General features: G+C 49.7%; 10 protein-coding genes across 12 annotated transcripts; 5 read left to right on the top strand and 5 right to left on the bottom strand.

The window, feature by feature from the left end:
* The first annotated feature begins 1,157 nt into the window (after positions 1–1,157).
* FOIG_07871 (26S proteasome regulatory subunit rpn-8) lies at positions 1,158–5,859 on the top strand. 2 transcript variants are annotated; one of them, XM_031207583.1, is made up of 3 exons: positions 1,158–1,937; positions 1,997–2,268; positions 2,326–5,859. In XM_031207583.1, the coding sequence occupies exons 1-3, from the start codon at positions 1,751–1,753 to the stop codon at positions 2,899–2,901; spliced, it is 1,035 nt and encodes a 344-aa protein (XP_031063116.1). In that variant the 5' UTR covers positions 1,158–1,750; the 3' UTR covers positions 2,902–5,859. The 2 variants fall into 2 exon arrangements, with proteins under 2 accessions (XP_031063116.1, XP_031063117.1); XM_031207584.1 differs by having other exon boundaries at positions 1,158–2,268.
* On the bottom strand, positions 3,036–5,859 carry FOIG_07870 (coproporphyrinogen III oxidase). The gene is made up of 2 exons (XM_031207582.1): positions 5,235–5,859; positions 3,036–5,179 (listed from the first exon to the last, which is right to left on the bottom strand). Exons 1-2 carry the CDS (start codon positions 5,439–5,441, stop codon positions 4,160–4,162), a joined length of 1,227 nt encoding a protein of 408 aa, XP_031063115.1. The 5' UTR covers positions 5,442–5,859; the 3' UTR covers positions 3,036–4,159.
* A 1,195-nt stretch (positions 5,860–7,054) lies between these two features.
* Positions 7,055–8,893, top strand: FOIG_07869 (autophagy-like protein 8). The gene is made up of 4 exons (XM_031207581.1): positions 7,055–7,532; positions 7,680–7,897; positions 7,951–8,771; positions 8,875–8,893. Exons 1-3 carry the CDS (start codon positions 7,443–7,445, stop codon positions 8,003–8,005), a joined length of 363 nt encoding a protein of 120 aa, XP_031063114.1. The 5' UTR covers positions 7,055–7,442; the 3' UTR covers positions 8,006–8,771; positions 8,875–8,893.
* FOIG_07868 (uncharacterized protein) lies at positions 8,470–10,377 on the bottom strand. 2 transcript variants are annotated; one of them, XM_031207579.1, is made up of 5 exons: positions 10,167–10,377; positions 9,629–10,111; positions 9,011–9,567; positions 8,835–8,952; positions 8,470–8,780 (listed from the first exon to the last, which is right to left on the bottom strand). In XM_031207579.1, the coding sequence occupies exons 2-5, from the start codon at positions 9,775–9,777 to the stop codon at positions 8,615–8,617; spliced, it is 990 nt and encodes a 329-aa protein (XP_031063112.1). In that variant the 5' UTR covers positions 9,778–10,111; positions 10,167–10,377; the 3' UTR covers positions 8,470–8,614. The 2 variants fall into 2 exon arrangements, with proteins under 2 accessions (XP_031063112.1, XP_031063113.1); XM_031207580.1 differs by lacking the exons at positions 8,470–8,780; positions 8,835–8,952 and having other exon boundaries at positions 8,955–9,567.
* A 637-nt stretch (positions 10,378–11,014) lies between these two features.
* FOIG_07867 (uncharacterized protein) lies at positions 11,015–15,259 on the top strand. Its single transcript, XM_031207578.1, has 2 exons — positions 11,015–12,248; positions 12,610–15,259. Exon 2 carries the CDS (start codon positions 12,617–12,619, stop codon positions 14,813–14,815), a length of 2,199 nt encoding a protein of 732 aa, XP_031063111.1. The 5' UTR covers positions 11,015–12,248; positions 12,610–12,616; the 3' UTR covers positions 14,816–15,259.
* Positions 15,260–15,758: 499 nt separating this feature from the next.
* Positions 15,759–19,478, top strand: FOIG_07865 (tryptophan synthase). The gene is made up of 6 exons (XM_031207576.1): positions 15,759–15,947; positions 16,061–16,148; positions 16,208–16,278; positions 16,328–16,560; positions 16,613–17,522; positions 17,576–19,478. The coding sequence occupies exons 1-6, from the start codon at positions 15,900–15,902 to the stop codon at positions 18,377–18,379; spliced, it is 2,154 nt and encodes a 717-aa protein (XP_031063109.1). The 5' UTR covers positions 15,759–15,899; the 3' UTR covers positions 18,380–19,478.
* Positions 18,271–19,473, bottom strand: FOIG_07866 (uncharacterized protein). The gene has a single exon (XM_031207577.1). It carries the CDS (start codon positions 19,301–19,303, stop codon positions 18,536–18,538), a length of 768 nt encoding a protein of 255 aa, XP_031063110.1. The 5' UTR covers positions 19,304–19,473; the 3' UTR covers positions 18,271–18,535.
* Positions 19,479–19,571: 93 nt separating the features above from the next.
* On the top strand, positions 19,572–21,013 carry FOIG_07864 (uncharacterized protein). Its single transcript, XM_031207575.1, has 2 exons — positions 19,572–19,815; positions 19,876–21,013. The coding sequence occupies exons 1-2, from the start codon at positions 19,666–19,668 to the stop codon at positions 20,788–20,790; spliced, it is 1,065 nt and encodes a 354-aa protein (XP_031063108.1). The 5' UTR covers positions 19,572–19,665; the 3' UTR covers positions 20,791–21,013.
* Positions 21,014–21,208: 195 nt separating this feature from the next.
* Positions 21,209–22,877, bottom strand: FOIG_07863 (aspartate aminotransferase, mitochondrial; the record flags this gene model as incomplete). The annotated part of the gene is made up of 5 exons (XM_031207574.1): positions 21,209–21,658; positions 21,716–22,365; positions 22,451–22,501; positions 22,617–22,626; positions 22,767–22,877. 5 exons carry the CDS (start codon positions 22,875–22,877, stop codon positions 21,209–21,211), a joined length of 1,272 nt encoding a protein of 423 aa, XP_031063107.1.
* Positions 22,878–23,980: 1,103 nt separating this feature from the next.
* FOIG_07862 (uncharacterized protein) lies at positions 23,981–24,311 on the bottom strand (the record flags this gene model as incomplete). Its single annotated transcript, XM_031207573.1, has 1 exon — positions 23,981–24,311. One exon carries the CDS (start codon positions 24,309–24,311, stop codon positions 24,123–24,125), a length of 189 nt encoding a protein of 62 aa, XP_031063106.1. The 3' UTR covers positions 23,981–24,122.
* Positions 24,312–24,348: the final 37 nt, after the last annotated feature.

Here is a 24,348-nt window from a genome sequence, read left to right as displayed (position 1 = left end):
CTTGAGGTGAGAGCAATCGTGGCTTTTGATATTTACGGATATTCATATATTTGTGTGGATACATAGAGGCAGTTTTGTGAACTCTGGATAACTGGTATTGCTTAGATTTGTTTGGTGCAGCGTTAATTTGTAAGTAACGTCTTCAGGGCTCAAAACATGCACATCAATACCCCAAAAGCAAGCTTTCAATCACAGGCTGGGGACAAGGTACTCGGTACAGCTGCGGCGTTATAGAGACCACCACCTGTTCGTAACACGACCAAGCTCCAACAATAACATTACTTGACATGTATAAATTTAAATACGGTGAGAACGTGTGGCCTTCCAGCACGAGCCATTGTGATTGCTATAACTTCCCAGCTATAAGCATCGCTATCATCCCAGGTCTTCAATCCTTCATCTATATACATCACCGATATACAGATACCTAGGGTAGTTCGCAACTTGTCTCAACAACAGCCGTATCCGGAACATGCCCGTTTTGCCTCATCTCACTATACTCCAGGATGCTATAACCGTACTTGGCCGAAGCCAATGGCGGAAGGTCAGCTCACAACTGCCATAACGCAACGGAGTTTGTTCGGTCGCCAGGACCGAGGTTCAGAGAGTTGGGATGCCACCGGCCCCTTTGATCCGGTATATCCCCGCCGGTTCAACAATTCAAGAATAACTCTCTTAGCATTTCATCTGTTGCAGAAAAACGGCCACACCTCGGTCTGCATACAACTGGCCTCCTCGTTTGTCCTTTCACGGCTAGCAACACTCGTGCAAGGAACGACTATCGGTAGTTAGTATCGCTGCACGAGTGTCTTCGTTCTGTTATATCCTATTCGAGTAGTAGTGACATGGCACCCTCGTAACTCAACGCTTGCGCCCACGTGTAGGTGTGTTAATAGCCGGCATTAGCATGTTAGCCTCCATCTTTCCGCTCTCCTACAGATGTCTCGAAGCCAAGTCTAGAGTCTATAGTGATGGCATCATCATATACAATTTCGTATTGGACCCTGCTTCTTCAATGGTTCTTCCCTCAATATGTACATCCTTATTACCGTACTCCGGTTCGCACCGAGGCCCAAGTGGGCGGCAATCTCACCAGAATCGAGTCGCTTACCATAAGTGGAAGATCTGGCCACGCTATGTCGGATTCAGCAAATAAGTGTTGGCCTGATACTTGAATTTGACTCCTTAAAAGACACCATCGTCTTGCTTATTGTGAGTTAGCCTGTATATGGAATTCCCTAGGATGATGACCTAGGTAGGCCACTATCCATCTAACCAAATGTAGCTTCAGATTTGGTACTGTAACATAGGTCGATTCAACCGTTCATCTGCCTATGATGTCAGTAGTACAATCAACAAAAAAGCAACGCTACTCTCTCTGTTTATTCACTAGTCCAAATTCGAAGATTCTTGCCTTTCTTTATTCAGGGGCCTGTGCTTTCAATTCTCTTGGTCACGATGCCGCTTAGTTCATGACATGTGGCTGAATTGCTGACTGTGGCTGCTTCCACGTGATGTGGCACTGCAAGGCTTGAGCCTGAAGTCTCCAAGGTGCCTGGCCCAATCGGGAGCTAAGCTTCCCCAAGAAGGCAGCCTCAAGACTACGTACGTGCGGCCACAATAATCACTGCATCAACATCACGACTCTACCTCCAATTTTGCCGCGCCTGCACGACTACGATCGCGCATTGATTTATACCTCTACACAGTTCAGCATCCGTCGTAATAGATATACATTGACGAAGCAACGATGCCTACTACAACAGCAGAAACCCTCTCCCTCGTTACTCGAAACGTCACCGTTGCGCCCCTCGTCCTTCTCTCAGCCGTCGACCACTACAACCGAACTGTTTCTACGAAGACAAAGCGACGAGTAGTTGGTGTTCTTTTAGGACAAAATGATGGAAACGACGTGAGAGTGTCAAACAGTTTTGCTGGTGTGTTATCCTAGTATCATGGGACCGTAAGTTGGGCGGCGCTTACAATTGTCACACAGTTCCCTTCGAGGAGGATGAGAAGGACCCTTCAGTATGGTTCCTTGACCACAACTACGTCGAGTCAATGAACGACATGTTCAAGAAGGTCAACGCTCGAGAGAAACTCATAGGATGGTACCACACTGGTCCCAAGCTACGTGCATCCGATTTGGAAATCAACGAACTCTTCAAGCGCTACACACCCAACCCTCTGCTCGTTATTGTCGATGTTCAGCCCAAGGAGTCGGGAGTTCCTACAGATGCTTACTTCGCCGTTGACGAGATCAAGGACGTATGTTGACAAGCCTTCCTGATTTCTGGCCCCCAGCCAGCTACTGACACTCACTAGGACGGCACAACCACTGCCCGAACATTTGTTCACACTCCTTCCGTTATCGAGGCTGAGGAAGCAGAGGAGATTGGTGTTGAGCACCTGCTAAGAGATATCCGCGATGTGGCCGCCGGCACATTGTCCACACGAGTCACAAACCAGCTTCAATCACTCCAGGGCTTGCACCTGCGCCTTCGAGATATCGGCACATACCTCCAGAAGGTTCTCGACAAGCAACTACCAGTAAACCACGCGATCCTCGGAAATTTGCAGGATGTCTTCAACCTGCTGCCTAATCTCTCGACACCCGAAGGAGATGGCAAGTCTGGCGGTGGCGAGTTGGCATATGCGATGAGCGTCAAGACCAACGACCAGCTTATGGCTATTTACCTGAGCAGTCTGATCCGCGCCATCACAGCATTCCACGATCTGATTGAGAACAAGATCCAGAACAGACAACAGCAGGAGGAGAAGGAGGCTAAGAAGGAAGAGATCAATGGCAAGGATGAGAAGAAGGAGGGCGCCAATGGTTCAAGTGGTGATTCCAAGGAGGGCGCGGAAAAGGACAAGGAGAACAAGGAGACTAAGAAATAAGGAACAAAGACAAAAGACCTGGCAGATGAACTAGACTTGGACTGAGGCTCTTTGGCGTCTGGCGGAGGGGAACCACGGCAATATCCTGGCCAAAGGTCAAGGCAAAAGCGCCTTTGTAAATTGATCATATCAAACTGGATTATTAGAGGACGGAGCGCGGATAATACATACTGGACAGATACGTCTTGAGAGACGGGTCTTTCGATACTGCTATGATGAACCATATTTACAAGTCGGCTACGATACCAGCCATTTCATCTTTTGATACAACCCGATCCTCAACACACATGCCGAGCATTTCTGACCACTTATCCACAAGTAAGCATGCAAGTAGGTGTTTGCAACATGGAGGAGCATCTCCCCGTGGATCCATACTCATGCCTCCAAAGGACCACTCTCCATCTTCAGTTGGTAACTGCTGTACTTGGTTCGTAGTTGAGACAGCATGAGCATGAGCTGGGAAAGCATCCAATGTAAAGCTCGGACATGTACAATTCCACGCATCAAGATGCACAACGTAGCGCTTCGATGATGCACTGAAGTCTCGCGTGCGGCGTGAAAGTGTTGTAGCGAGAGAGCGAACAAGAAACATGTCGTTCTTTATCTTATCTGATGAAATCCCATCTTGAAGCTCCTCATTTCGCACTAGCCTGATAACGAGACACCGATCGAGAAGATCCAGCGCTGGGAGTAGAAGAGTTGGGAACAGCACATGGAGAGTTAATAGTAGAGGCCGTTGAGAGGGGAGAATGGCTTGTAAGGGTGATAATGTGGGTTGTTGAGCGGCCCGAAGTGGCTGCGCTGATGATATGTCTTCTGCGGTGGTCGATGGCGCGATATTGGAGACGGAACTTATGAGGGATGTAATCAACTGGCGATGGGAGGGGAGAGGCTCCATTGCCGTGGAGTTGACGAGTGCTTTTGCATGGTTCGATGAATGATGTTGAAGGAAGAAGTCTAGTCTCCACGTTTGAGATGAGTGGTGATATTCAATGACAGCCAAAGTGTCAGCTCAAGAATACGCATCAACTTCCACAAGAATCACCAGTTCAACGAATCATTTCATGAATTATATGAATTATTTTGATTTTTTTTAATATTCTCATATCGGACAACTTGTCCGTCTTTTTGTACCTAATAGCCTGCACCACCCTGGGTGTCCCCATCTATGATCCTCGCATATGATACACTAAACAATCGCTCGACCTCATGCTTTCACACAAATAAATTTCCTCTCTTAGATCAAAAGAGCAGTAACTCAAACCCACTCCTTGGGGTCCCTGAGGACATCAACCAGGCGCTGCTCCCTGCTCTTAGGCTCAGGCTCATGCATGTACTTCCAGCCAGCCGTCAACGGCAAGCTCATAAGGATACTCTCGACCCTTGATCCAGGGGTGTTCAGGCCAAATGCTGTACCACGGTCGTGCACCAAGTTGAACTCGACGTACTTGCCACGGCGCAGCTGCTGCCAATCCTTCTCTGCCTCAGTGTAGGGCATATCCTTACGCTTCTCGATGATGGGAATGTAAGAGGGCAGGAAGGCTTTGAGGCAGTCTTGGACAAAGGAAAAGGTGTTCTCGCGATCGCGCTCAGTCTCATCGAGGTCGTCGAAGAAGATGCCACCAATACCACGGGCCTCGCCTCGATGCTTGTTGTAGAAGTACTCATCGCACCACTTCTTGAATCGTGGGTAGTAGTCCTTGTCGTGAGCGTCGCAAGCTGCCTTGATCGTCTTGTGGAAGTGAATGGCATCCTCATCGAAGAGGTAAGAGGGTGTCAAATCACAACCGCCACCGAACCACCATGCTTGAGATGTACCGTCGGGGTTGGCTGTCTCAAAGTATCGGTAGTTAAGGTGGACCGTAGGGGCCATAGGGTTGTAAGGATGCAGAACCATGCTGAGGCCTGCAGCGAAGAAGTCGATCGACTCCATGTTGGGGTCCATGGTTTTGTGGTTTGCGCGCATCTTCTCAATGGCAGGCTTGGGGAGCGAGCCGTAGACGACACTCACGCCAAGACCAGCCTTCTCGAAGACGTTGCCTTCTTGAAGAACACAGGTTGTGCCACCGCCGCCATTGGGGCGCTCCCACTCGTCCTTGCGAAACTTTTTGCCATCAACTCTCTCGAGCTCAGCGACAATCAGAGCCTGCTGCTCCCGAATAAACTTTTCCATGCGCAGACGCATAGGCGAGTCTTCGTTGACGCCAGACTCTCGCTTCTTCTGGGCATCGCGGTCGGCGAGAGTGGAGGGGTCGGCGTTAATAGGTTCCATTTCGGCCTAAGAGCGATAAAGTTAGCAATTGAGCTTCTGTTGTCCGAGGAAATGCATGTACCATCTTGTAAGCTAAAGGGGCGACTGTACCGAGGGCGACAGCAGCGAGCCACAGAGGAGAGTAGTTGAAGTAAGAGGTTCGTGGAGCTTTAGGACCGGCAGAACTAGACAGCCAGCGTCTCGTAGAAGCGAATTGGGTTCTTGGGAAGCGTGTAGAAGGAGATGCAAGGTACGCAGCAAGGCGCTGGGAAGGCCGTCTGGCAGCCATGATATTATATCTTTGGGCAATGCAACCCGAGGACCCGGGAAACAGTAGCGGCAAAACAAGGCCGAAGGCCGAGAACGAATACAGAAAGAGAGACAGAAAGGATACGACGATCAGGCGTTTCGGATGAGGCCACTTGCGAGTGCCAGGATGCGACAGTACGGTACAGGTACCTCTTGTTAGGTTCAAAGTCTCTATGAGAACGACTGGGAACTCGGGTGATAGTCAGAATCGAATGTTCGGCAATTGGCTGACTGAGTCTAAGGGACTTGGTAGTGTGGAGCGGCACCCGACAATGTCTGCTCCGGTGGCCGGCCGGTGCCGAGGGCGGTCAAAATCAACGCACCACTCGGGGGTACTAGGCCACTGTAGCTCCGGTTGCTCCTATAATTCGTGTAGAGCTTCTCCGGGCGATGAGATCACTTGGAAAAAATTCGAGAAAATCTGTAGAATAAGCATGATTTCTCTCGTGATGTGGATGTTGCAGTGTGGCTGACAGGGAAGGCCTCAGTTGTCAAACTTTCAATTTGGTGCATCGGCAGGGGAAGGCAAGAAAACTTAGGACCTTTATCCTAAGTGACGAAAATACTTAGGTAAGTTTAGTGTATCTTAGTCGATCTTTAGACCAGTTGATTTTGGCACCCTTCCTTAACGTCAGAAGTTTTATCCCCCCCCGAGGATCGGTAACTGGTATCCATGCGAAGTGGCGCTGATAACTGGGCTGTCACTGAAGAACATAGAACTTCTATTGTTCCTGACTAGACTCTTTGATACAGAAGCTGAATTACGACTAAAGAGTTATAACTTGCAGATATACACCAACTCAGTGACACATGCAACCAACATGATGCTTCACCATTTGGTTGCCCATCTGTAAGGCCTATATATTTTGCCAAGTAGATGGTACTGTAGTAAGATGGTCGCAGTTGCATTAAAAGTCCAACAACTCCCGTTGTGATGAGTGGTCAGCAGAGAAACTTTTCTTCACCAATCCTAACTTTAGGTACTCTATTTGTTTCACCATGCAAACTTTCAGAGGATGGTGCAGTTTGTAAAAACTTCGAGATGAAGACAGCTCAAGATTTAGTAACACTTTGAGTTTTTCTTGACCCTACCTCAGTGAGACAATCAAGACGGCCAAGTCATGATTCATTGGTAGACATATACTTTGGCAATACCCAATTGTAATTCACAACATCAAGAACCCTGAAGGAGCTGATGGACATGGGCACGTTTGCAGCTCAAGCTGCTTATTAGTATGCATCAGCTTAGACTAACCCTCTCCCGGATAGTGAATCGTTGTACCTTAAAACCACTCTAACGTTGCCCGTCACTCGGATCCCGGTGATAGATCCTCGACGTCTTTGTCATGAATTAATGACCAGCATGAAAGAGGATTTCATTCCAAGTGATTAATTGTTTGTTAAGGTTCCCTCACAAACTCGATCCTGTGACGAGACAGTGCGACGTGACTTGCTGCTTCCCCGCCATTGTTGCCTCGCGGGGCCTCTTGTGATTCACCGAGCATCATTGATCTAGACCATTTATAGTTTAGCTCAATAGCCCCGCGCCTCTCTCCCATCACTGCTTGTCCTCCTGCCGCTTGATGCCCGCCTAGCCCCCCTTCTGAGTGAGCGTGCCGCCTGCCCTGTGCCTGTGTCCTCCCTGCAGCTCTGAACCTGTCTGCGCCTAGGTACCTAGTAAGGTTGCTTGCTGCCTTCCGCCTCGACCGCTCATCTGTGTGCCAGTGTCTGTGTCAGTGCCACTGCCACCTTCTGCCTGTGACTCTCTGCTCTTCCTCATTCTTCTTCTGCCTGACGCAAGCAAATCGTAACCTAAACCTTTTTCTCATTTTACCTTATCTATCGCCAACTCCATCTTCTTTTTTCCCTTTTCATACTTTCCCGAATTTTCCGCTGCCACAAGTCAACCATCCCAGCAGCTTGATTCCACCATCGATACCACTCTTACCGCCTCTACAACTTATCAACCACTACTGTCAACATGCGCAGCAAGTTCAAGGACGAGCATCCCTTCGAGAAGCGCAAGGCTGAGGCCGAGCGCATTCGACAGAAGTACTCTGACCGCATTCCCGTACGTAATTTACCAGTCGCTTTGATTTGGACTCAAGTTAGGGCTCCAACTTGGCAATGAGAGAATGGCGGGCGCGTGCAATCGTGCAGTGACCGCTTATTCCGTCCGTTTCTTTACCACGATAGAAAGCTAACATGTTACAAATAGGTTATTTGCGAAAAGGTCGAGAAGAGTGACATCGCGACCATCGACAAGAAGAAGTACCTTGTCCCCGCCGATTTGACCGTCGGTCAGTTCGTCTACGTCATCCGCAAGCGAATCAAGCTCTCCCCCGAGAAGGCCATCTTCATCTTCGTCGACGAGGTGCTTCCCCCAACGGCCGCCCTCATGAGCAGCATCTACGAGGAACACAAGGATGAGGACGGGTACGTTCTCCACACAACTGTTGGAGAAAGCAACTTGCTGACATGACCTATAGTTTCCTATACATTACCTACTCCGGCGAGAACACCTTCGGTGATGCTTGGGAGTAAGCTGTGTGGAATCGGTTCTATATCCCACCTCGAGAATGATGAAGGCGTTACGGTCGTATTTGGGTGAATATTCGTTGGTCACTGGTTATGTTCACGTTATCTTTTGAGTCCGTACTTCAGACTTCGATAGAGTGTCTGCTGCTCTTTCTGGCAACACGTCTGTTTACTCGCTCGATCTAGCAATGCAGCTACGGTTCGAAGTGCTTTTTTCTTCCTTTTCCGAATTATCAGGTTTATTTTGATCAGTGACACAATTTTCCGAGTCTTTGAATATGGTATCAGAAACAATGTACAAGCAGCTCATGGTACAGTCACGCCGAGCGGAACTCCCACGAGAACCAAGATTAGGCAGCTGCAGCTATCACCTGATTACCCCAACTTGGAACCGTGAGCGCTAGCACGCCATGTGCCTGAATGGCTTGTCAGCCGTGATCGGCATTTATGTCTACAAATACTGAACTTGTCACTGATAAGGTAACTTGTGATAACTTGCGAGAGTGCCGTTTACAGCTTATAAAACCTCTGAATAATTTAATGATATACCAAGGATAAGATGTCACGATTTTTGGATTTTGAGGCAACATCGCGCTGATTCTCACAGCCCATGCCTCATACCATTTCCTTATAGAATACCATGACAGCGTAGCGAAAAGAGCCATTAGCATAACCCCGTCTCATTGCGCGAAATGACTGCAAGAAAGCAATACCGTCCCGGCCTTGAGTAAACGCAAATGCCCAAAGAGATGGGTTCTGCACAAGTGACCAAGTAATGTCCCTAAACATATGAGTGTAAGCTCATCATCAACAGTCAGATATAAGATGTTCGCACCATGTCTTTCGGACCTGTTGACTGATGTCCTTTGGCTCAGACAAGACTTTAAGCCCGGCCTTCTTCGCGAGATCGACGTACCCTTGCTGGGTACAGAGGGGTGGGAGTAGCATGCCATCTGCACTCAATTTAAGTTCATGAACACATGAATACGAATATCTCGCATGTAACCTTACCTTCAATAGGCTTGATATCATTGATAAAAGTTGTATCGTCAACATCTTCGTCCTTGAACCAATCTGCCAATACCAACTTGCCTCCAGGCTTGAGTACTTTCATCACATTCTCAAAGAATAACGCCTTGTTTGGAAAATGGCTAAGAGCTTCACTTATCCATGCTGCATCAAAGGTGCCCTGCTGGTCGCTGAAGAAGTCGCCCATCTTCTCGGCGTCAAGCTCGAGAAATTTGACTTTTCCCTCGCCGAGTTTGGTGAAGCCATTGTCATCTGACACATCAGACGAAGAGGTGTCTTCGATAGCAGCTTTGGTCAGGCGATTTGCGATCTCGACTTGTTTGCTTGAGATGGTTATGCCCGTCACAGAGCTACCATGTTTGGAAGCGAGATACCGCGAAGTTCCACCGATACCACAGCCAACATCAAGAACCGAGCTGTTAGATGGAAGATTTGAAATGTCGAGAAGGAGCTGAATGAGATTGGCTTGAGCTTCCTCCTTTGTCTGCGTGGCTTCAGACTCTGGTGTTGGCCAGTACCCGTGATGGATATGTTCGCCCCTAGTAAGTCAGTGAGTCAGCAATCGCTAAGCTTTCTGGGTGGTAGATTGTTTTCACGTACCACAAACTCAAATAGTAGTCACTTGCAAGATCATAATGGAGCTTGATTCTGTCCTTGAGGACTTGCATAGTTGAGTGAGCGAGGCCGAGGGGAGTGTCATATTGCTTGCTCAGGTCGGTAGTTTGGTCAGACACTGCTGCGGCGGCCATGACTTCTGATGCTCGAGGTCGTACGGAAGTAAAATATTGAAGCAATTGCTCAAGTTTGTTTGCAAATTGTGTATCAGAATCACACAACAAGGCTTATAATGAGCTGTTGTCAGGGAGTGCGTATGTACCCCGCGCGTAAGATATGCGCATCAGTGACTGCAGGGTGACACAATCGTTACCTCTCTGTCTCTGAAGACCATGCTGGGGAATAGGCTAGTTTACGAGAACAGAAAGAGGCTAGAGATGTTGGACAAAAGGCACGCAAACCCACCTCAATATGACTGTCAAAGGAGTCTATAAGATTACAGTATGTATCCCGATGGAGTTGGACAAGCTGGGTTGTTATATATGTCAAATGAGGCAACATGACTTAAAATGCCTGGTCTTACCAGTTGTAATCTGGGCCTCACTGAACCCTTTGAGACAGAGGAGACCGGTGATTATCCAAGCCAGTCTACTAAGGCAGATTTCCGAATCCTTTTATGCACCTAGTTTTCTGTAATTAAGTAGTAAAGCATACATGGTCGCTTAATAGAACTTCCTTGCGACACACACGATTTGATCCGGGCACATCGAGTTTGGGTGCGCGGCTGTGGCTGAATCGTCTGCTGCACTGAAGCAACCGAAGTAGGGCTGCTTTTCTTGAAAAAATGCTGAACTCCAAGGACAACAAATTAAAGTTGTTTCTCCCTGTTGTTTCCGGACAAGCAGCAAACTGACTTGGATGATGCAGATATGTTCAACTTGCTCACTGCCACAGACAACAGGCACTCTTTATTGACTGACTACTGTTTTTGATAACAGATTTCGACGCGACAATAGAAAGCATGCTTTTAACAAAGGAATCCCATTATTTTAAGCTTTTCTGGGATCCAATGGTTGGCTGCTCAACTTGTAGACGTTCTGCCTTCAGTGGGCTCCGTTTCACTACGCGCCAAAAGAGCTACCAGCGGCTGTAACCGCAACCAATCGTTTTACACTGGAACGACCAAGACGCGACCACTTTCCGATGGCTCGATACACAAAGCGCTTCGGCAAGATTGAAACTCGAACTCTATTTTGAGTACTCACAAGATGAGGAATTATTTGCTTGTCGCTCAGCATCTTTCATCAGGTCACCAACAACACAAGTTGTTGAACCAGAGGAAAACAAGACGAATGAACCCCCGCCATATGACATCATACTCTTCAGCCCAACTTGACTACGGCTAAAGAGCTTTGACTACAAACTCTATCTATCTTTAAACACCTCACTCACCTGTTCACCTGGCCCTGGCCATATCTCACCGCTGACCAAGTTTCAGAATATGCAAGACGATGATCAGAAACAAATCCAGCCAACCCCGTGACTCTTTCCAGAAAATCCTGTTTCAACTACAACTCATCAAGTGGCGATTTATTTGGACGAGATCGGCGGTTACCGACCACGTGAACCCCTGTCAACGAGGGCCCTGAAGAGAGACCCTTAGACCTATCTGGGCTACTTGGGGAAGCTCTTCACCAGGGTCCAGGGGCTTCAACGGTGAAGAGGCCCCTGTTTGGAAGCTTGATTGGCTACCAGCCCTGGCAACTCCAACGACATCCTGGTGCGCCACCTCGAAAAAACATTCACCACCAAGAAATGTTCTGGTGATGATCATAGCCTTTTGAAATCATTTCTCGGAGGACCCTGCTTTTTCTAGTGACCTACACGATGGCATTTACGGCGCAGTTACATTAGCCAAATAGCCAGCATATCGGAATCAGTCGACAGCTCCGCCACTGCGCTCATGGCTTCAGGCTAGGGTTTCATGGGAAACAGCTTGCAATGGCGTCACCCGCTTGGACTACCAAGATGTGCCGCCTTCCTATCAGTTATATGCCCATACTCTTCGCCGCCAACTGATGGTGAGGTTTGGAATGCTGGGCACCACTCACCTTATCGCTCCACGGTGTTCCCCTTGCACTCTGCGTGAGTCACTATATATCTATACTTCAACTCGCACCCCATTCACTTGGAGGCTGCAGCAGTTGATGCTGTGATATTGCGAGTACAGTGCTACCAACAGTACCTTTCTCATTGTGCAAGTCCTCTACGGAGCGGCCTTATAACATTCAACCCATGCTTGAGGCGGTTGGGCCACTCAAAGCGACAAGTCGAACAAGTCAAACAACCTCGCACCTATAGCCAGCTCAACCGTATCCTCAACTCAACTCAAGCTCAACCTCAGCTGTTAATCTAATACAAACGCTACCTACCTCACTATCCTTGCGGTCCGTTTGCTCTTGGCTCGGTTTCGGAACTGTTTGTGTTCAGGCCTTTGCCAGCATCGTGACTGGTCACCAGTATAGGCGGGCGCTTAGCCCACTCAACTCAACCTCACTCTCGTACCCTAAGCGCTGCCGCCAGGATTGTCAAAGGCGTTTCTGTTACAGCTGATTTCTATTGGAATTTGTTATTCATTGGATACTCTATTTGTGGAGTGAGTCAGGTATGTTTTGCGTCAAAGCTTTCTCAATCACTCTCTCTTATTGTTGCTATTCCCCTTCCTATTGTTCTATTGTTCGGCCTTTTCTTTCACTCATACACAATCGCACTTCAACCTTGCACAATCAACATGGAATCATAGACGATAGACTGGAGATATTTTTTGCTCACGGCCGTCATTTCCTTTGTCCCATTTCTTTCATCTTTCATCTTGGGCTCTTTACCTAATTAATCTTTGTCCCTTCGTCGTGTAAATCATCATCACATCTCACTCGAACCCAGCCTCCTCTTCCTTCGGTCTTCGCATTTTTCTACTTATACAATCTCATACAAACTTAATCGTTTGCATTTACCAACAAACATAGATTCAAGATGTTCTCCTCACGGAAAGAAAACGACGACCCGCCGGTCTACCCGGCCGTACCCAACTCCCTCCGGTCAGAATCATTCGAAATGACCGAGATGCGAAAAGTTCAAGAAGCTAGAGCCGATACTGCTCCAAATGTTACTCCCTACCTCAGCCTCAGAGCAAGGCTCTCCCAAATATGGATGAATCGCTGGACAATTCTCCTCATCCTAGTCCTGGTCCGAGTCATGATCCTCATTGTCGACCTCAAAGAAAACGTCGGAGATGCCAAAGTCAAAGCCCTCTCCGCCTGTACCAAAGTCGAAGATGTTGGCAGCGCCATGGCCTCCATGCCTCATTACCTCTCTAGGGGCGTAAACGAACTCGCAGCCTCTGGAATCGAAAAGTCAGTCGATGCCATGGTGTACTTGCTCGACCTGGTCCTTGTCGGCGTCAAGAACATGATCGTGTTCTACATCAACTTTCTAACTGCCACTTACGTGTGCCTGATTACCGCCATGGTCCACGGCAGTCTGGATGTTGTTGCCGATGTCACTGAAGGGGCAACTGAAAAGTTCAACGGCGTGATTGACAAGGCTGTGGAAAAGATAGACAGCCTCTCCAAGGAACTTGAAGATGGCATTAATAAGGTCACCAAGGGAATTGAAGACTCTGTATTTGGAGACCTTGTTCCCGATATCCCCAAGGTTGACTTCTCCAGCCCCGTCAAGGAACTAAAGGACTTTGACATCAAGTCCGAAGATTTCGTCAAGGATGTCCGTAAATTGGAAGACGATCTCCCTGACTTCCGAGAAGTCCAGAACTTGACGGAGCAAGCCATCTCGATCCCGTTCGACTTCGTCCGCAAAGCCCTCAACGAAACCTACGGCAATTACAAATTCGATCGGGATGTCTTCCCTCTCGCCCAGAAGAAGAAGCTGACCTTCTGTTCTGAGAACACTGCTCTCAACGACTTCTTCAACAACCTGTTCGAACTTATCCACAAAGCTCGAACCATCTTCATCGCTGTCTTGATTATTCTCGCTCTGGCCGCCATTGTTCCCATGGCTTGGCTTGAGATCAGACGCTGGCGGCGACAACAGCAGCATGCTCGTCTTATTGCTCAAAACTCGTATGACCCTATGGACATTGTCTACATTGCGTCTCGACCCATGACGGCTACTGCGGGCATCAAGATCGCTTCGCACTTCAAGGGCAAGCGACAGATTCTTGTACGATGGCTTATCGCTTATGCAACATCCGTCCCAGCCCTCTTCATTCTGTCTCTTGCAATTGCTGGCTTCTTCTCTTGCTTTTGCCAGTGGCTTCTTCTCAAGGCGATTAGAGACCAAGTGCCTGCCCTCGCAGGTCAAGTCGGCGCATTTGCTGACGATGTTGTTGAGAACCTCGAAAGCGTTTCGGCTGAATGGGCCCATGATGCCAACGGCGTGATCACTGGTTTCAACAGTGAAATCAACAACGACGTCCTTGGCTATGTTACCAACGCCACGGATGCTGTTAACGACACTCTCAACACATTCATTGATACCATGAATGATGGACTTAACACTGTCTTCAAGGGAACCATCCTCCTTGACCCTATCAAGACAGTCCTTCACTGTGTTATCGGTATCAAGATCGAGAGCGTGCAAAAGGGACTCACCTGGGTTCATGACCACGCCCAGGTCAACTTCCCACTCTTCGAAAACAATACCTTCAGCGAGGGTGCGAAGGACTCGGTTGAAGGTGACTCGGAGCTTAACACGTTCCTGGCATCCCCGTCGTCCGCCACTACTGATGAGGTCACGGGGGCTGTCAAGGCAGTTACAGATTGGCTTCACGGCAAGCTGATCCAAGATGCTCTTATCTCTACCGGTATACTTCTAGTGTATGTACTTGTTGTCCTCATTGGCACAGTATGGACACTTGTCGGCATGGTCTCACCAGACAAGGGCCGCGCTGAAGGTGGTATGCGCTATACTGGAGACAACAGACCGTGTTTGAGTCCTCGTGTCGGACATCATGATCCCGCCAATCCCGATGGCGCAACACACTTTCCTCGTTTTGGGTCCTCCTCTGGCGAGATAGATCACTACAGAGAAGATGCAAGCAGGCATGACGAGAAGTTCATGTCCGGTGCAACAGGGGCCCGTGCTACACAGGTGGACGGTCACCAAAGAAGCAGCTCCTACGGCTACTTAGACACGGCAAGCGGCAAATACTAGGAGTGTCGGAGCCCGATAGCCAGTTGAAGGATGATTTCCCTTGCAGTTTCTTTTTTTCTTACTCTGGCCCTGGCTGGACCCGCGCCGAGAGAGACGACCCTTTTCAACTGCATGTAGCGATGACTAGACGGAAGGCGTCAATATAACGTATCTTGGACATGGAGGCAACTCATATTTATTTCATATGTTTCTCAATTGATATCCAGAAGGGAAAAAAGGTAGTGGTCGTTGGATACTTAGTCTATGTTTCGTGTCCAAGGGATAGTCTTGGGTCTGGTTCGTGTTCTACGTTGTTTGTGGTCATGATTTCAACCAGATTGTTTCTAGCCCTAGAATGACACAGTAACAGCAAATTGAAGGCTACAATTGCAAATATGGCTGTGTATAGTGGTGGTGATGCGGATGTGATGCATGCGTGATGAATGCATGGCTATTGCGACTGCATAACAATGCGTAGACTCCCTTTGATCAGTGAAAGTTTGTTCTGTTCCTGATCCAAAGGGTCATTCCTGATGCTAATTCAGCCCTACATGTGGTTCTTTGTTACAAGCTGCTTGGCGTCGGAGCTGCTCGACAAAGAGACTCCCTCGTATGTGCCTCAGTCTTCATGTGCATGATGACTGCAGCAAAGGTAAATGCTAGATAATACCCAATCGCAATGTCCGTAATTGCTTACATAGGTAGGAGCACAAGATATGTCACAAGTTTCAGATGCCATGATGCAAGACCCTGAGATTGCAACCAAAGCTCCATCCAATGTCATGTTGATTGATTCCCCAATTAGGGAATTCCGGAGCCGAAGTGGGTGCTATGATGCTTGATGCAGGGCGGAGTGTGGGCGGAATATGCACCTGCGGGCGACTTGCATGTGCGGGAAGGAGCTAACGAGTCCAATGGCTCAATTGCAGGTGGCGGAACTCGTTCTTCCGGAATCGGTGGCGGAGAATGAGAATGCAGTCACCAACAGACAACCCTCGCCTCAATTCTTCCTTTCTTTCTTTAAAGATCACCACGTCCTCCCTAGGAATTTCCTCCTTTCAATCTCCATATCATTTCTAGGACCAGAGTCGATAATCAATTCGCTATGGACGCTATCAAACAGACTTTCAGGCGCTGCAAGGAGCAGAACAGGGTCAGTACACCACATTCCCGTCATGACTGCCCCTCCGCGGGGTAAAACGGCGAGAATACCAACTTTTGCTGGAGGAACAAAGAAACTGACAATGACTCTTCTCTATTAAACAGTCTGCGCTGGTAACATATGTCACTGCTGGTTACCCCAAGCCCGAGGACACACCCAACATCCTCCTGGCTCTCGAGAAGGGTGGCGCCGGTAAGTTTTCCTCGGCTCAATGACGCCTGTGAACTGTACTAACCGAGTCGCAACTCTAGACGTTATCGAAGTCGGTGCGCCGTTCACCGACCCAATTGCCGATGGTCCTACGATCCAAACTGCCAACACGGTTCGTACAGCACCAGTCGCTTCGATTAGACAGGAATTGACTGGTTTAGATCGCTCTCGAGAATGGCGTCACAATCGAGTCCACGCTGGCGATGGTGAAGGAGGCCCGATCTCGCGGTCTCAAGGCCCCCGTTATGCTTATGGGATACTACAACCCTCTTCTAAGCTACGGTGAGGAGAAGCTGCTCCAGGACTGCCACTCCTCCGGTATCAATGGCTTCATCGTCGTCGACTTGCCTCCCGAGGAGGCTATTTCCTTCCGAAAGCTCTGCAACAAGGGCCGGTGAGTCAAAACGCCTAAATCGACCTGAGCACAATACTGATTCTATACATAGTCTCTCATATGTTCCTCTTATCGCTCCCGCTACATCAGATACCCGAATGAAGATTCTCTGCCAGCTCGCCGATTCATTCATCTACGTCGTTTCCCGCATGGGCGTCACTGGCGCTACCGGCACTCTTAACGCGAACCTTCCCGATCTTCTGGAGCGAGTGAAGAAGTACAGCGGCAACAAGCCCGCCGCTGTCGGTTTCGGTGTCAGCACTCGAGAGCACTTCCTAAGTGTCGCTACTTTGTCAGACGGTGTCGTCGTCGGCAGTCAGATCATCACCACCATCAAGAACGCCGCTCCCGGCCAGGCTCTTGCCGATGTCGAGAAGTACTGTGCCTACCTATCAGGTCGCGATTCCGATGAGAACACAAGAGAGGTCGGACTTGTTGAGGCTGTTGCTGGTGCTAAGGAGCCCAGCGGCGAGAACGTTACCGTCAGTGGTACTGTCACAGATGCCGATATCACTGCCGAGGAGGACAGCGCCCTGGTTGCTCAGCTCGCTGCTCTTCACGGCAAGATCCCCGAGCGATTTGGCGAGTTCGGTGGTCAGTACGTTCCTGAGAGTCTGATGGACTGCCTGTCACAACTGGAGGATGGATTCAATGCGATCAAGGACGACCCTTCTTTCTGGGAGGAGTACCGATCTTACTACGAGTACATGGGGCGACCCGGCCACTTGCACTTGGCTGAGCGACTCACTGAGCACGCTGGTGGTGCCAACATCTGGCTCAAGCGTGAGGATCTGAACCACACTGGTAGTCACAAGATCAACAACGCTCTGGGACAGCTTCTCCTTGCTCGAAGACTCGGAAAGAAACGCATTATCGCTGAGACTGGTGCTGGTCAGCACGGTGTTGCTACCGCTACCGTTTGTGCCAAGTTTGGTATGGAGTGCACAGTTTACATGGGAGCTGTAAGTTTAAGCCTATTCGCTGATCTGAATATCGTCACTAATGCATTGAATAGGAGGACGTCCGACGACAGGCCCTCAACGTATTCCGTATGCGACTTCTCGGCGCCAAGGTTGTTGCTGTCGAAGCTGGCAGCAAGACTCTTCGAGACGCTGTCAACGAGGCCCTCCGCGCTTGGGTCGTTGACTTGGATACTACCCACTACATCATCGGTTCTGCCATCGGACCTCACCCCTTCCCTACCATTGTCCGAACCTTCCAGTCAGTGATCGGTAACGAGACCAAGCAACAAATGCTCGAGAAGCGAGGCAAGCTTCCCGATGCTGTTGTGGCTTGTGTTGGTGGTGGCAGTAACGCTGTCGGCATGTTCTATCCCTTCGAGAATGAGCCTACTGTCAAGCTTCTGGGTGTTGAGGCAGGTGGTGACGGTGTTGATACCGCCAGACATAGTGCTACTCTCACTGGTGGTTCCAAGGGTGTCTTACATGGTGTGAGGACATATGTTCTCCAGGACAAGCATGGTCAAATCACCGAGACACATTCCGTTTCCGCTGGTCTTGATTACCCCGGTGTCGGACCTGAGCTGAGCTCTTGGAAGGACAACGAGCGAGCCAAGTTCGTTGCTGCCACTGATGCTGAGGCATTCCTTGGCTTTAAACTCATGAGTCAGCTCGAGGGTATCATTCCTGCTCTTGAGACTGCTCACGGTATCTTTGGTGCCATTGAGCTTGCCAAGACAATGAAGAAGGGTGAGGATATTGTCATCTGCCTGAGTGGCCGTGGTGACAAGGACGTGCAGAGCGTCGCTGATGAGCTGCCCAAGTTGGGCCCCAAGATTGGTTGGGATCTCCGTTTCTAGATTAAAAGTGATACCATGTTTGGATTATGTAGCAACCATTGAAATGACAGTATGAACAAAAAAGTCTTTTCTATCGTGGCTCTGGCGGGTTGGCGATACAATGGTTGGAAGGCGTTGAAAATGGGGGGTTTTGGTACATATTATACATAAGACATTTTACACCGTAATCTTTTGCTCGCCTTGTGTCTTTCTGGCTTCCATCTCTGCATCGAGCTCCTTGAATAACAGGGCCTCGTCCTCATCTGACAGCTCTTGAATGCCCTCCAAATCAGCCAAATCCTCGTCACCCAACACAAACTCCTGCGCCAGAAGTTCGCCCAGCGTCGCTTGACTACGCTTGCTTAGGGGCCCCGGAGTAGCGAAATCGAGCGCATACTGAATAATATCATCCCGGTCCTCAATCTCCTTGGGCGGCATACCCAGAGCAACACGCTCCTCGTTAAACCGCTTCTGAATATCCTTGGACTGCATGAGCAGCCACCTCAAGTTCCAGCCACCGGGGCCAAGCTCCTTTATCCTGGCGGGCTTGCTCTTGAGAAGATATTCCTGGAGACCACCCTCTCGGCGGATGGTCTTGAGAACTCGGAGTGTGAGGCGGGTCTTGACGTTGGCTTGTATTGCGGGTAGCCTGAAGACCTTGACGTGAACGTTTGGACGCCAGAATCGACGGGCCTTGTTGTTGTACTTTTCCGCAACAGTGTTACCGAAACGAATTCTCGCTGAGCCGTATAGACCCTTGTTGGACTGCTTGTAGACTCTTCGCTCGCCATAGGGGTATGGGGGGATCAGACGGTTGGGCAGAAGATGTGACTTGATCGTCTTGGTCTGCTGAGGAAGAGTTGTGCTGAATAGTCGAGCGGGAGTCGCTGTTGATGATGAGGCCAGGGCCCTCAGAGCCGGCCGAGCGGGGGCCCAGGACGCCATGATATTCGTTATCGAATCTCGGAGTGTGATTTTCTGGTTATATACGAGACATTGGTCTTCAATTGACGTCGAGGCGGGCGGAGATTTTCGAGCGCGGAGTGCCCCCTTCGAGATGCGCTGATCGTCGACGATATCAATGACCTTTTGGAGTTGAGATTTTTGGACTGTCGTTGTTCGGAGGGGCGTGATGTTCCGGCGCCGGAGACGTGGGGCCGTTTAACTTGAGGGAATTGCCCAATCAGGCGATTTCGTGGTGTCTTCGCGATGGGATCCACTACAGCTTCACTATCAACAAAGCAAACAATGAGTATTCGTTGACAGCGGGATCTGACCTGATCTGATCTGATCTGATCTGATATACGATGGCCATGTTTCCTCCTGTGGAAGACTCTGTTCTTCAGAATAATCCTGATTTTGCGAATCTCTATAGTAAACTTACTAATCTTGTACTTAATCCTGATGGATCGACTAAGGAGGATCCCAGAGCTAAAGAGCGAGCTGCAGTTCGAGAGGTGAGACTACTCCATGGTTATCGTTTCAATAATGGTGTTGTATTCTGACTTGAGGTATAGGAACTCAACCGCAGGCGTCTTGTCTGCGCGAAACAACATCTCTTAACTCTCGCCATCTCATCGGCAACACCATCAAGCACACCGCCCGCAACAAGAGCTTCCTCCCGCCTACGAGCACCTCAAAATCAACAACCTACTGAGTCAAGATCGCAATTACAGCAACAACCTTCGCTTCCAGAACCTCTACTTGATCTTCTTCTCATCCTCCCTCCACTTCTCGACGCCAACAATCCGCCTCTTCCTCAAGATACCCTCCAGCTCCTATTCGCCCATCCTCCCCTTTCAGACCTTGAGACTCTCCTTCCAGCTCTTGCACCAGTCATCGCATCGAATTTACGGACCTGGGCATTAGGTCTTGCACGAATCGCTCATCCGTCTACGAATCCATCCTTTCTCCATCGACATATTGCTTCGCTGCCAGCTACCCTCATGTCCTGGCGTTCTGACCTCACAGCTGCAGAAGCAGATCTGAGCACTCACCGGTTACGCTCCCTGGCCGCGTTGACAACTCTTCTTCAGTCCGCCAGCAATGCTTTGAGTCTTCTCGTCCGCGCTCTTGAAGTAAAGCACGGCGTTGTAGCCCGCAGTCTTGAGCTCCGCGCCGCAGATGTCGCCCTTCAAGCTCGTCGTCACGACGCCGATGCTGCTATAGCTGCTGCCTCTGTGCGCCGCGCGGTCTACACACCCGAAGCAATTGCTGCTCTGAAGAACTATGGCGCGCACTTGCGCGATGCTAGAATGCGAGGTGAGGAGCGCATTCGCGGTCTGCAGGCTGAGTTGGGAGAGTACGGCGTCGGTGTTGATGGCGGAGAGACAAAGGAGAGGAAGATGAGGGAGATGTCGAGGGTATATCGGGACATGACGAGACAAATGGATGAAGTGAAAAGAGACCTGGACCGACTGAACCAGGGTTAACGAGGGGTGGTAATTGTGAGACACAATGTGTTTCAAACTATTCACGGTGTATGAAAGATAATGATGGCACAAGAGCGGCGCGAATTGCTAGCATAACTTAGACTTAATACCTACTTAGATCGAATGTATATATCTTCACATTTCCAAACTCAGTATGAGGTGCTGGAGAGGTAGCGAACGCATAGAACGTCTTCTATATAGGTTACTCGTACATGTATTTTCAGATTCTCTTCGTCTCGTCATTAGTTCTCCAAGTCTGATACTAGACTTGGACCCTAGACTTAGGGTATTTTCAAGCCATCCGCCCCGACAGCTTTCATGGTCGTAGCTGTCTTTTTGCATCCAAGAGATCGCTTTTCAAAGCAGTGTGATCACTGGACGCACATCCTTCTCATTTTATACTCTGGTCATTTCGTATTTAACCCTTGACCTTGTAGATGGCCTCGGCAAGACGACCAACGTTCTCAGAAGTGATACCAGCGACAGAGATACGGCCGTCCTTGGTAGCGTAGACGGAGAACTCCTCAGCAAGGCGAGTCATCTCCTCAGCAGTCAGGCCGGTGTAGGCGAACATGCCGATCTGGCTGGTGATGTGAGACCAGTCGTGCTTGGAGCCGAGCTTCTCAAGGTTCTCCTTGAGGAGGGCACGCATGGTGATGATGCGGTCAGCCATCTGCTTGACCTCACCGAGCCACTGCTTGTAGAGAGTAGGGCTGTTGAGGATCTCGGAGGCGATGCGGGCACCGTGGATGGGAGGGTTGGAGTACAGAGGTCGGATGATGATCTTGAGCTGAGAGTCGACACGCTTCTTCTCGTCGGCATCGGCGCAGACGAGGGAGAAGGCACCAATACGCTCACCATAGAGACCCTATGAGATTGTTAGCTGGCTGTTTTTAGATATCACATGTAAATTTGTTTAGCGTACCATGTTCTTGGCGAAAGACTGGCACAGGGCAATGTTGTGGCCCTGCTCAACGAAGTAGCGGACAGCGAAAGCATCCTTGTCGGTGTCGCCGCTGGCAAAGCCCTGGTAAGCCATATCGAAGAAGGCGAAGTGACCCTTCTCCTTGACGACGTCAGAGATCTGCTTCCACTGCTCCTGGGTAGGGTCAACACCGGTAGGGTTGTGAGCGCAAGCGTGGAAAAGGAAGACACTGCCGTTGGGGGCACCCTTGACATCAGCAATCAGACCCTCGAAGTCAAGGCCGATGGTCTTCTTGTCGTAGTAGCGGTACTGCTCGACCTCAAGACCGGCATGGTTGAAGACGGCCTTGTGGTTAGCCCACGAGGGGGTAGGGATGTAGATCTTCTTCTCGCCAGGGAAGAACTTCTGGAGGAAAGCAGCACCGACACGGAGGGCACCGGTACCAGAGATGGTCTGGGTGATGGTGATGCGATCAAGGGCGGGGTTGTTGGGACCGTAGGCCAGCTTGGCGGCGGCGGGAGGGAACTCAGGAACACCAGTGATTCCGGCGTACTCCTTGTTCAGCTTGGCATCGACGACCTTGAGCTCAGCCTCACGGACAGAGGGAAGAACGTAAGGCTTGCCAGCGTCGTCACGGTAGGCACCGACACCTGTATGGGATTCGGGTCAGAATGAGGTCGAGAAATAGCGAGAAACCTCCGCATTCGGATGGTGGGGGATGACGTCGCAACATACCCAGGTTGATCTTCTTGCTGTTCTTGTCGGCCTTGAAGGCTTCAGTGATACCTGGAGAGACAAGTTAATATCGATATTCATGGTGGTGAAGCGATTTGTCTTTGGCGCAAAACGCCCCGTATTCGGAGAAACGGAGCGCATCGCATAGAGCGGGCGTTGTACGTACCAAGAATGGCCTGTACAGAACAAAACAAGCAATTGATTAGCAACAGAAGCTCGCGCAAAGCTCAGAAATGGTTGATTCAGCTTACATCCTGTGAGAGGTTAGCATGAGATCATACAGGAGAGGTGCGCCGGCAGTGAGGGAGCTTCATACAGGAGGACCTTGAGGAACGTTAGCCCAGTGAGAGGCAGCGCGAATGGCAACCAGGTTGAACTGAGCAGGACGGGCAGCCCGGCGGCTGGCGACTCGGAGAGTGGACAGCATTGTGAAGGTGATGATGAGGGATGGATTGGTGACTGAAAGGAGGTTGAAGGAGGAGAAAGAGGAGGAGAATAAAAAAGCGTGGGAGGAGAAGTAGGATCACTTGAGGCGATCCTATCCTATGGCGGAGTGTGACTAGGCAAAGCGTGGTGTCTAACGTACATTTTGGCGATCGGGCCTCTTCGGAGCTGGGCTAGGGGATCTGTTGTCCAATCAGACGCTGGAAACGGAATCGAGACCCTTAATTTATGGGGGCGTTAAGCAGCTCCCACAGAATGAGCTCACCTTGATCAGGGCATTTCTCGGTGGGCTTCTCCTGCCCGTGAAATTCTAGTGGGGTTACCCCGGACATCGGCGTGTGAAGCATGGCAGTCACAGGCGCTCAAGCCACAATATTTTGATCCTTCCCGGGGTGTTTCTCTGCGATCTACTTGCCATGACTCTTGGCTAGAAAGAATGACTCTTTTAATGATGACACAGACTCTAGAATTGTGAGTCAAAAGGTAGGAGAGTTGGTATAAGTTTAAACATGAACTACTCTAGTTCTGTCAACTGCCATTTAGGCTCTATAGGTAACAAGATATGCCAAGTCGAGGATAATATGTAAAGTCTTAGGCTTACCTAGTATGTAGCTGTGTAAGAACTGAAACCCGCCCTGTTGTTTGTTGGGGTCAAGGGCGTTCCTTCTTTCCCTAAAGAAACGCCTCAAGCTGAGTGGTGCGCCTGAGGCGGTTCCAGGTTCTGTTTTTACCCTGTTGGGTCTTGTTCCTTTTGCCCATCATAATTCATTTCTAAATAAACACAACAATGAGCATGGTCCACCAATTTATCCAGAGTCGACAAGATCAAATTGTCGTTTCCACATCGAAAGGACGGATCTTTGTCACCAATTGCCTGCCGCTTCGGGATAGTATGATCTGAGTACAGAAGCTGGGACCCCAAAATCATCAAGGCCGCTTGAAACCCGGGATCGAGATGGATCCTTGTCAAGCAAATATGGACACATGCACGACGGTTCAAAGCAGCTTCCACATGTCAAGAGCCCGGTTCATCCGCATTCGATTTATCACTAGATAAAACCGGCATTCGATGATACTCTTTTCAACGGCCGGTACGAACCTTCTTATATTTATACTCTTCAACGGCAATTTCTATACCACCACTGGTACAAACCCATATATCTGCTGGAATCAGCTTATATATGAAGCCACCCCGAGAAAGGAGCGAGGAAAGAAAAGAAAGTTCCCATCAACCGCCGGCAACCGAATCCGACCCTGACCTGTTTCCAACGACTGTCGATTTATTCTCCAGCTGTCCGGTCGACTCCGGCCTCTTCACCGCGCGTCCCTTTCTGGGTCTTCCGCTGGGCCTGTCTGTAGCAGCGGGTCCGCTCTTAGGATACGGACAGGACAGCGCCCTTTGAAGCTCGAAGCCCATTGTCTCTCCGCTTGTCCAGATTCCGCTCCCACTACTG

This window comes from Fusarium odoratissimum (assembly GCF_000260195.1).
Source record: "Fusarium odoratissimum NRRL 54006 unplaced genomic scaffold supercont1.11, whole genome shotgun sequence".
NCBI classification, from domain to species: domain Eukaryota; kingdom Fungi; phylum Ascomycota; class Sordariomycetes; order Hypocreales; family Nectriaceae; genus Fusarium; species Fusarium odoratissimum.
Note: the sequence above shows the minus strand (reverse complement) of the source record. Positions and strands in the feature narration are given on the sequence as shown.

Bases quoted from the DNA above. Each gene is read 5' to 3' on its own strand.
- FOIG_07871 (XM_031207583.1), top strand. From the start codon at position 1,751: ATGCCTACTACAACAGCAGAAACCCTCTCCCTCGTTACTCGAAACGTC. The intron at 1,938-1,996 runs GTGTGTTATCCT...ATTGTCACACAG, and splicing joins AGTGTCAAACAGTTTTGCTG to TTCCCTTCGAGGAGGATGAG. The intron at 2,269-2,325 runs GTATGTTGACAA...GACACTCACTAG, and splicing joins CCGTTGACGAGATCAAGGAC to GACGGCACAACCACTGCCCG.
- FOIG_07870 (XM_031207582.1), bottom strand. From the start codon at position 5,441: ATGGCTGCCAGACGGCCTTCCCAGCGCCTTGCTGCGTACCTTGCATCT. The intron at 5,180-5,234 runs GTACATGCATTT...TATCGCTCTTAG, and splicing joins CCCCTTTAGCTTACAAGATG to GCCGAAATGGAACCTATTAA.
- FOIG_07869 (XM_031207581.1), top strand. From the start codon at position 7,443: ATGCGCAGCAAGTTCAAGGACGAGCATCCCTTCGAGAAGCGCAAGGCT. The intron at 7,533-7,679 runs GTACGTAATTTA...TGTTACAAATAG, and splicing joins AGTACTCTGACCGCATTCCC to GTTATTTGCGAAAAGGTCGA. The intron at 7,898-7,950 runs GTACGTTCTCCA...CATGACCTATAG, and splicing joins GAACACAAGGATGAGGACGG to TTTCCTATACATTACCTACT.
- FOIG_07868 (XM_031207579.1), bottom strand. From the start codon at position 9,777: ATGGCCGCCGCAGCAGTGTCTGACCAAACTACCGACCTGAGCAAGCAA. The intron at 8,953-9,010 runs GTAAGGTTACAT...AATTGAGTGCAG, and splicing joins TGATATCAAGCCTATTGAAG to ATGGCATGCTACTCCCACCC. The intron at 8,781-8,834 runs GTGCGAACATCT...TCATATGTTTAG, and splicing joins CAACAGGTCCGAAAGACATG to GGACATTACTTGGTCACTTG.
- FOIG_07867 (XM_031207578.1), top strand. From the start codon at position 12,617: ATGTTCTCCTCACGGAAAGAAAACGACGACCCGCCGGTCTACCCGGCC.
- FOIG_07865 (XM_031207576.1), top strand. From the start codon at position 15,900: ATGGACGCTATCAAACAGACTTTCAGGCGCTGCAAGGAGCAGAACAGG. The intron at 16,279-16,327 runs GTTCGTACAGCA...TGACTGGTTTAG, and splicing joins CGATCCAAACTGCCAACACG to ATCGCTCTCGAGAATGGCGT. The intron at 17,523-17,575 runs GTAAGTTTAAGC...TGCATTGAATAG, and splicing joins GCACAGTTTACATGGGAGCT to GAGGACGTCCGACGACAGGC.
- FOIG_07866 (XM_031207577.1), bottom strand. From the start codon at position 19,303: ATGGCGTCCTGGGCCCCCGCTCGGCCGGCTCTGAGGGCCCTGGCCTCA.
- FOIG_07864 (XM_031207575.1), top strand. From the start codon at position 19,666: ATGGCCATGTTTCCTCCTGTGGAAGACTCTGTTCTTCAGAATAATCCT. The intron at 19,816-19,875 runs GTGAGACTACTC...CTTGAGGTATAG, and splicing joins AGCGAGCTGCAGTTCGAGAG to GAACTCAACCGCAGGCGTCT.